We start from the raw sequence: 9,910 nt of genomic DNA, 5'->3' as shown, positions 1-9,910 counted from the left end.
CTGCAAAGGTTCGCGATTTACCAAAAGCTTATACCCAGAACAAACTTAGTTGGTCTCTAAGGTGCTACTGAATTTTTGTTTTAAAAATTATTTATTCATTTCGATTATGTCAGACCACCACAGCCACCTATCTGAAACTATTTACCAAGTTTATTGCAACTCCCACCCAACAGTTCGGTGATATAGAAGAAAATATTTTGGACATTTGAAAAGCGGTCTTTTTTGCAGGGACAGTCTTGGATTTATAGAAGCAGCCCTGGTTTCTGATTTGATCCGGAATATCCTGTTTTTCCTTAGGAAGTCACTGTTTTTCATCAGAGAAATGTTGGAGGGTATGGAGTTATGTGACACACACACCCCTGCCCCAAGCCAAGGGGGTACATAAATATACAATTTTTAGAATACACCTAAAGGCAGCCCTGTATAGGGAAGTGTTGGTTTTTTTAACGTTTTATTATGTTTTTTATATATGCTGGCAGCTGCCCAGAGTAGCTGAGGCAAACCAGTCAGAGGGGTGGGGTGTAAATAATAAAGTCATTATTGTAATAAACAAAAATCTGCCCTTATTCCCTTATGGGGGACACAAGAGCCCTTATAGAGTCCTTTGTAGGTTCTCCATCGGTTGGAGAAAATAACAGAGGCCAACCAGAGAATATTGAGGAGCAAAGCAGCTAGTAAGCCTGATCTTTATTGAACTGTTGCAACAGGGTGCTCCCCTCACACACAGGAAAGGAGGAGGACCCCGAACAAAGGTGTGTCCGCCCTTATATAGACATTTTAAATTGCCCGCCCTGGAGTCCAAGACCACGCCCCAGAAACATCATACCTACATCACAGAAGGGGTGTAGCTCCATACGACCACCCCAGATACATCATACCTATATCACAGAAAAGGTGGTCTACAACAGAAATCTGAGTGCTTTGTTTACCTCCTGTCTGCCAGGTTACCTGTTTAAAGGTCACTTGATTGGATACCCTGGGGAGCCTGGCCAGTATTTTGCAATGATTTTTCTTGCAGAGAAATCGTTTGCTCAGTTTGAGGTCAATTTGGGAGGGACAAAATGGTTTCAGGACTTTCTGTGGGGTTTCAGACATGTGGTTTATATATGGATGTATGTGCTTGGACGAGGCATTTATGAACATTTATTATATATATATATATATATATATAATAATATTTATTAAGAGTTTAAAGATTACAGAATAAAAAGAAAAGGAATTAAACAAAACAAAACAATACAATACAATACAAAAACAAAAAGACTACAAAACAAAATAAAAACAATTAAAAACACATCCAATACTTTCAATATCTTATCTTTTCATTTACTTGTTTCAGCGACCTCCTCGCACCTCCCTTTTTTGTATTCCACTTCAATTAACTGTTTCAGCAAATCCTTTCCATCTTCCTCAGTTTTCTGTCCTATAATTTATCTTAACACATTCTGACCTTATTTTTCCCTTTGATCCATTAACAATCTATTTGTACTTAATTCTTTATAACATTTCTGCTGAAATTGCCACCCTGTAGGTATAGACCACCCCCAGATACATCATACATACACCACAGAGAAGGTGGTCTACAACAGAAATCTGAGTGCTTTGTTTACCTCCTGTCTGCCAGGTTACCTGTTTAAAGGTCACTTGATTGGATACCCTGGGGAGCCTGGCCAGTCTTTTGCAATGATAAATACTTAGTTCCTGAGCCAGGTCACAGGCTCACACCCTATTCATACACAGACATACCCTTAAGACAGGATTTGTGAGGGCAAAGACAATGGGGAGGCTTTTCCATTTTCCTTTGACATTGCAGAGAAATCATTTGCTCAGTTTGAGGAATAAAAATGGTTTCAGGTGCTGATCTATGTACGTGCTTGGTTGGTACACTTATGGACATTGAACATATATCTAAGTCCCCGGAATTCCTGTCGCACTATCCAGGGCTTTGCATGTTGACGCACCGCGGCGGCTCCAGCCAGGCCTGATCTTTGCAGGATTGGGCCCCGTTTGCTGCCCTCAACAAAGATGGCTGCCCTGAAGTTCAGGGAGGTGCTGCTTGCTGCTGGCAGGTAGGTAGGTAGAGGGGCAGTGGGGGGGCTTTTTGGGGCAGGAGTGGGGTGCAGAGACAAAGGACAAGGTGCAATTCTTGCAGGGGTTTGACGAAGCGGGTTTGACGAAGAGGTTAGGCCTCTGGACCGCTTTGCAGGGACGTCGTGGGCCCAGCCAAAATCTGGGCTCGGTTTAACTCTGGCAACTTTGCAGAAGCAACCGATTTATCAGTGGAAGCCGTTCCCACGAGACGATCTGCATCATTTCCTCTCTCAAGAAGCCTTCCTCTCCGCAGATTTCTTTTTTATCTCATCCCTGACCTCATCTCGTTGGGTTTGAGATGGTTTTTACACGTGCGATAAAATCTGGGCTCCTGAAGGCGATCTCAGATACGTGAGCGTGAGATAGAGAGATAAATTGCTTCAGGGTGCGTCCCAGGAAGAGATTTCACAATGAAATAAATGCTCTCCATCCTGGGGCCTTTGACGCTTGAGATGTACCTTTTCAGGACTGTGCATGTATCTGCGGTTGTAAGTTGTTTTGAGCTGGTTTTAATTCCATTGTTGCACCCTGCCCTCAGGACCGTAAAACACGTCAAAGGAATCTAACAATACAATCATCAACAGTAAAAACGTATATAAAACAATCTCGGGTTGAAGCGAGGCAGAGAGCCAGCAATTTCAAACCCAATAAAAGATTTAACAACCTCAGAAAGCCCTTCCTAATATTTGGTCAGTCTCTCTCTCTCTCTCTCTCTCTCTCTCTCTCTCTCTCTCTATATATATATATATATATATATATACACACACACCAACCACCAAAACACAAAAAGTGAAATCCCCCAGGCGGCTGATACATTGAGTATAAAATATTCAACAATATACATATTATTCAATAATATTCAATAATAACATATTCAAATTAACCAAATGTACACTTCTATGTACCTTAACGCTCCTCCCTCCACAAGGTTTATTTCACTTTTAACATTTTTAATTGCCCCAAATTGTTCAAACCTACTCAAATAAATTCAATATCTTCTCAAACCAACCCTCCTCTTTCTCACTGACCTTAAACCCTTTCATTCTATATATCTTCACAGTTAGGTATTCTAAAACTATAATATGATTCAGTTTATTCCTCCATTGGTTCACCCCTAGCTCTTCTGCATTTTTCTAGTTACTCGCTATAACCTTTCTGCCTGCAATTATTGGTCAGTCTCTTTTATTGCAATTTCAGTCAACTGGTTCAGGTCCTCCGCTCTGGAGCAGCAGAAATCAAGCTTGCTCCATTTTCCGTGTGACAGCGCTTTAGATATTTGAAGTTGGCTCTCATATCTCCTCTCAGTCTCCTCTTTCCCAGGCTAAATGTACCCAGCTCCTTCGACCATTCCTCATAAGGCTTGGTTTCTGGGCCCTTGATCATCTCCGTCGTCTTCCTCTACCCACCTTCCAGCTTGTCCATGTCCTCCTTAAATTGGGGTGCCCAGAACCGGACACAGGACTCCAGGTGGGGTCTGACCAGGGCAGAATACGGTAGGATTATTACTTCCCTTGTTCTGGACACCTGTGGATGCAGCTTAGACCGGCATTGGGTTTTTCGGCTGTAGAATATTACTCAGCCAAAAGACCTGGTTGAACGTTTTCGCCTGGCGCCTAAAAATAAATAACGGAGGGGCCAGGCAAACCTCCCTGGGGAGAGCATTCCTCCCCCCCCCCCCAATGCTTTATTAAAATTAATTTTCCATTTTGTTGTTGTTGCTTAGTCGTGTCCGACTCTTAGTGACCCCATGGACCAGAGCACGCCAGGCCCTCCTGTCTTCCACTGCCTCCCACAGTTTGGTCAAACTCATGCTGGTCGCTTCGAGAACACTGTCCCACCATCTCATCCTCCGTCCTCCCCTTCTCCTTGCGCCCTCCATCTTTCCCAACATCAGGGTCTTTTCCAGGGAGTCTTCTCTTCTCCTGAGGTGGCCAAAGTCTTGGAGCCTCCGCTTCAGGATCTGTCCTTCCAGTGAGCACTCAGGGCTGATTTCCTTCCGAATGGAGAGGTTTGATCTTCTTGCAGTCCATGGGACTCTCAAGAGTCTCCTCCAGCACCAGAATTCTAAAGCATCTATTCTTCGGCCATCAGCCTTCTTTATGGTCCAACTTCCATATATCACTTCTGGGAAAACCAGAGCTTTAACTATACAATTTCAACAATCATCCACACACTTCCTTGTCCATCACTCTGCCAAGCAATGACTTCCCTCCCTCCATTCCTATTTCAGTCTACTTCCCGCAATTTCTTCTTATTTTATCAAGTCCATGTCGTAACATTTATTTCAGTCCTACTAGTGTCTTCAAATTTCTACAGTTATTATTTATATAATCCATAAATTTACTCCAGTGTCTTTGGAATTTTGCTTCCTCCTGGTTTCAGATCTTGCAGGTTATTTTTTTCTAGTTTTGCGCAATCCATCATTCTCGTCTGCCGCTCCTCCACCGCTGGTAATTCCTGTATTTTCCATTTTTGGGCAAACAAAGTAGTCGTCACATACATAAATAGACTTTGATCTGCTTTTCCAATTTCCTCTCCCATCAAGCCCAGCAAAAAAAGTTTCCGGCTTTTGGGGGGGAAGGTATATTTAAGCATCTTTTTCAATTCGTTGTAAATCAGTTCCCAAAATGATTTTGATTTCTCACATGACCACCACATGTGGTAAAAATCGCCATCCTTCTCTTTACATTTCCAACATAATTTACTACTCATCCTATACATTTTTGCCAATTTCACAGGCGTCAAGTACCAGTGGTACATCATTTTCATTATATTTTCTTTCAGGGTGGCACATGCTATAAATTTTAGACTCTCATTCCATAGTCTCACCCACGCATCATGCTCGATATTGTACCCAAAATCTATTGCCCCTTTTATCATCACCTCCTTTGTTCGTCTTTGGTGTACCATTCTAATAAAAAAATTGTACATTTTGGATAATAATTTGGTCCTGCCTCCCAACAGGCCAATTTGAAATCTGGATTTTTTTAAAATAATAAAATCCTACTTTCTTATCACACATAAACACATCATTCATTTGGTGGAATTGCAGCCATCCTGTTAAAACATCCTCAATACTGTTGTAAACAAAAATTGCCCTTTTTTCCCTTATGGGGTATCCAAGAGCCCATATAGAGTCCTTACATAGGTTCCCTATCGGTAGGAGAGAATAACAGAGGCCAACCAGAGAATATTGAGAAGCAAAGCAGCTAGTAAGCTTGATCTTTATTGATCTGTTGCAACAGGGTGCTCCCCTCACACGCAGGAGAGAGGAGGGACCCAGAAATATGACGCACAAGGCCTTATAAAGACTTTTGAAATTGCCACCCTGTAGATCAAGACCACCCCCAGAAACATTATGCATTCATCACAGAAGGGGTGTAACCTAAGACCACCCCTCAGATACATCATAACTACATCACAGAATATATGCTGAATTAGACAGTCTATCAGAAAAAATAAAGAATAAATCAAAACAGGGATTTGTCTCAAAATGGGAGGTTTTCAAAGAATATTTGAAATATAAATACAGTGGTACCTCGGGTTAAGTACTTAATTCGTTCCGGAGGTCCGTACTTAACCTGAAACTGTTCTTAACCTGAAGCATCACTTTAGCTAATGGGGCCTCCCGCTGCCGCCGGAGCACGATTTCTGTTCTCATCCTGAAGCAAAGTTCTTAACCTGAAGCACCATTTCTAGGTTAGCGGATTCTGTAACCTGAAGCGTATGTAACCTGAGGTACCACTGTATAGTAGTTTAAACTAAGTTTAAGCATTAAGTAGTTTAAGCATTCGAGGAACTTCAGTAATAGTTGCAAGATAGTTATAAGCATTAAGGTATATTAAGAAAAGGTTTAATTATGATAAAAGCGTGTATTGGCAATAAGTAATATGGAATCGAAATGTGGAATAGACAGGAGGTTGGGTCTTTGGTGTGAAGACCAATTTGTATTTTATCGTTTGTTAAGAAAATTACGTGTCTATGATTATTCCTGTGTGAAATTTGGTGTTTGTGTTTTCTCTTTTCTTGCTGTATCAATAATAATAATAATAATAATAATAATAATAATAATAATAATAATAGCTGGTCCTTGTGGTCCCACGAAACTAAGTATTGAAGAATGGTTTCCTGGCTCTCTGCAGGCTTCCACAGCTCCCCTTCCGAAGGACCCTCCACCTGGGGGTCGCAGTGGGGCTCCTGGTCTCCATCATCTTGTACATCGGCCTGACCCACTGGGAGAACGTCTTCGCCACCCGCAGGTCCGTTGTCCTTCAGATTGGCAGCTGCCGCTTCCAGCTGGACCTTGGCGTCCACCTCGCCCTGTACCCGCACCTGCAGCGATATCGTTGCCGGGAGCTGGTCTTCGAAGAAGCCTGGTGCCGCGGCCCCTGGCCTGCCCCATTGCTCCTCCTGGCCATCAAGTCGCACCCGGCGTCCTGGGAAAGGAGAGCTCTCCTGCGCCGCACCTGGGCCCAGCAGAGGCCGATGGACGGCTTCTTCCTCCAGCCCGTCTTCCTGGTGGCCACGGCCTCCGAAAACAGCCTGGCCCAGGCGCTGCTGCAGGAAATCCAAGCCTTCGGAGACGTCCTGTGGTGGGACTTTGGGGAGTCTCCCCGAAACCAGTCCCTGAAGGAGCGCTGCTTGCTTCAATGGGTCCACAACCACTGCCAAGGGGTGGCCTATGTCTTCAAAGGTGAGTGGGTGCAGGTGAGGTTGGGGCATAGCTGTCAACTTACAGATTTGAAAATAAGGGGAAAAGAAGGGACCAGCAGCCAAAATAAGGGATTTTCCAAGCACAGGTATGTTCAACTTCTGAGCCCCTCAGAAAGCCCAGCCAGCAGCCAAACGAAGCCTCAAGCGGTGGTTCCCACAGCGCAACCCGGCAAAGGGGATGCAGCAAGGAAAACCACTGTCACCTCTCCGCTGGGAAGCGCTGAGCAAAGGCGAGTCCCCAGGCAACGCGGCCAATTTGATTGGCACAAGGCATGCAAGCTCCACCCCCCAGTCGTTCTCAGACTCCTTATTGGGTGAGCAACGCAGCCAAGCAACACAGCTGGAGCCTCCCTCCTCCCTGGCCGGCAGGGAGGGAGGGAGGGAGAGGAGCTGCTTCCTTTGAAACCCGGGAAATTTAAGGGACATCATCAATAAGGGACAGCAGCGGGACACAGCGCTGGGATAAGGGACTTTCCCGCCAAATAAGGGGCAGTTGACAGCTATGGGTTAGGGGGGTGAGGAGGGGCCACACACCTGTTTCTTTCGGGGTTTGGTCTTTTCTTTCAGTGGAGAATCCAGAAAATTGTAGCATTGGGGCTGCGGTTGACGCTTGGGTTGCGAACGCGATCCGTGCAGGAGGCATGTTCGCAACCAACGGCATGTGCGGGTTGCAATTCGGCGCTTCTGCGCATAGCGTGATTTAGTGCTTCTGCACATCCACGACTGACGAACTCCCTTTTTTCCTTTGGGGGTATTGTGCATTTACCCATATTCAGTTATTGATGCAGAAGAGGAACATTGCGAAAAGCTGCAGGAAACCAGGCAGAGGGCCTTCTCGGTAGTGGAGCCCACCCTGTGGAATGCCCTCCCTTCAGATGTCAAAGAGAAAAACAACTACCTGACATTTAGAAGACATCTGAAGGCAGCCATGCTTAGGGAGGTTTTTACTGTGTGACATTTTAATGTTTGTTTAACTAAAATGTTTAACTAAAATACAATAACCTATTAAACATTAAAAGCTTCCCTGAAAAGGGCTGCCTTCAGATGTCTTCTAAAAGTCTGGTTATTGTTTTTCTCTTTGACATCTGGTGGGAGGGAGTTCCACAGGGTGCGTGCCACTACCGAGAAGGCCCTCTGCCTGGTTCCCTGTAACTTGGCTTCTCACAGCGAGGTAACCGCCAGAAGGCCCTCGGCGCTGGACCTCAGTGTCCGGGCAGAACGATGGGGGTGGAAACGCTCCTTTAGGTACACTGGGCCTTTGAGGCTGTTTAGGGCTTTCAAGGGGAAGCGGGTGGCGCTGTGGGTTAAACCACAGAGCCAAGGACTTGCTGATCAGAAGGTCGGCGGTTTGAATCCCTGCGACGGGGTGAGCTCCCGTTGCTCCGTCCCTGCTCCTGCCCACCTAGCAGTTCGACAGCATGTCAAAGTGCAAGTAGATAAATAGGTACCACTCTGGCGGGAAAGTAAACGGCGTTTCCGTGCGCTGCTCTGGTTTGCCAGAAGCGGCTTAGTCCTGCTGGTCACATGACCCGGAAGCTGTACGCCGGCTCCCTTGGCCAATAAAGCGAGATGAGCGCCGCAACCCCAGAGTCGGCCATGACTGGACCTAATGGTCAGGGGTCCCTTTAGCCCTTTACCTTTCAAGGTCAGCACTAACACTTTGAATTGTGCTCGGAAACATACAGGAATGGTACGATGTTAAAGAATACAATACCCCAATGGTAGGAACTGTGCTAACGGGAAACCGAGCGCTAACCCTTACGTCCTGCCGTTGCAGCGAACGACGACATCTTTGTGAACCCCTATGAGCTGACGCAGTATCTGAAGGACCTCCCCAGAGCCTCAGACTTCATCCACGGGAACCTGGCCAACGAGGAGCCTGTCGTGAGGACGGGGGACGCCGCGGTGCCCTGCCTCCTCTACCCGCTGGAACACTACCCGCCGTTCATCGCAGGGGGAACCATCCTGCCCGGAGCCTTGATCCTGGAGCTCTACCGAGTCTCCCGGCAGCTGCCCGTCTTCCCTCTCGACGAGCCGTATTTGGGGTTCCTTTCCTTGGCGGCCGGCATCACCCTTCGCCACGAGGGGCGCTTCCAGGTGTGGGGGGTCGCCAAGGACGAGCCCGAAGCGTACAAGGAGTCCCTGACCGTCCACGGGGTCTCGATGGAGAGGATGGAGGAAGTGTGGAAGGAGCTCTGGGATTGAGCCAAACATTTTAGGCGACCCCCAAGGGGATGGGACCTGAATAAGGTACATACCCCCGTTTCATGGTTTGGGTTCAGGTGCCTAGGGTGCGCCCCATGGAGGGGCTGGCCGGTTTAATAGCCTTCTTGTTCAGAGTTCTTTAAAGTTACCCGGGTTGAACAGTGGCGTTGCGGCAGCCTGGAAGCCTCCCTTCGCTCCTCAGAGTGGACTTGGAGCAGATAGAACCCAGAAATCACCCATTCCCCGCCCCACTGGTGTCACTTGTGGAGGGGGGCTGGGTTCAATTCTGCACTGCCGCAAGTGCCTGCTCCTGGTGAGGAACGGGCCCCCGCTGCCAAAGCAGCACGATTCAATCCCTGATTGACAGGCACGGGTTCAAATCCTGCTCAGTTTGGCTGCGGGTTCCTGTGTCCCGTCTTCCAAGCTGCAAATGTCATAAAGCAGACACAACAGGCAGGTCCAGGTTTTTCCTCCCATCGCTGTGCAACTAGGCAGTCCCTGTCAGAGGTGACCCAAAAAACAGGCTTATTTTTCCCTGCCTGCCCAGTACCACTCGCTGGAGCAGCTCGGATAGATAAAATCCTAACAGGAAGAAGCTCTTTGCAAGAGCTGATCTTTCTTCAGGGGCAGCTTGGAAAGCCCCCTCCTCTTTTTAGGCTCCACAGCTCTCGCAAGGGATTTCGGCGTGGGGGGTGGGGCTGGTGACCCGTCAAATCAGGCAACATCACGATGGACAGGTGGGTTGCCCCCATTCCCCGCGTCGCAGTTGGCCTTGCGAGATTCGGCTCCCAGAGCCAAAAAACGGACTCCCCCAGCCACACTCTACCTTAAGGGGGGGAGTCAATTTTTGCAGAACTCCAGAATTAAAAGGGCGAGGTAGGTGACCCAACTAAACCCAGGA

General features: G+C 47.0%; 1 protein-coding gene across 1 annotated transcript; it reads left to right on the top strand.

Moving 5' to 3' along the window:
* Positions 1-1,941: 1,941 nt before the first annotated feature.
* Positions 1,942-9,822, top strand: LOC309355804 (acetylgalactosaminyl-O-glycosyl-glycoprotein beta-1,3-N-acetylglucosaminyltransferase-like). Its single transcript, XM_081886978.1, has 3 exons — positions 1,942-2,069; positions 6,234-6,784; positions 8,582-9,822. Exons 1-3 carry the CDS (start codon positions 2,026-2,028, stop codon positions 9,007-9,009), a joined length of 1,023 nt encoding a protein of 340 aa, XP_081743104.1. The 5' UTR covers positions 1,942-2,025; the 3' UTR covers positions 9,010-9,822.
* Positions 9,823-9,910: the final 88 nt, after the last annotated feature.

The sequence above is a fragment of the Podarcis melisellensis genome (assembly GCF_964234715.1).
Source record: "Podarcis melisellensis genome assembly, chromosome: 13".
Classification (NCBI taxonomy): domain Eukaryota; kingdom Metazoa; phylum Chordata; class Lepidosauria; order Squamata; family Lacertidae; genus Podarcis; species Podarcis melisellensis.
This window is presented reverse-complemented; position numbering and strand designations above follow the sequence as displayed.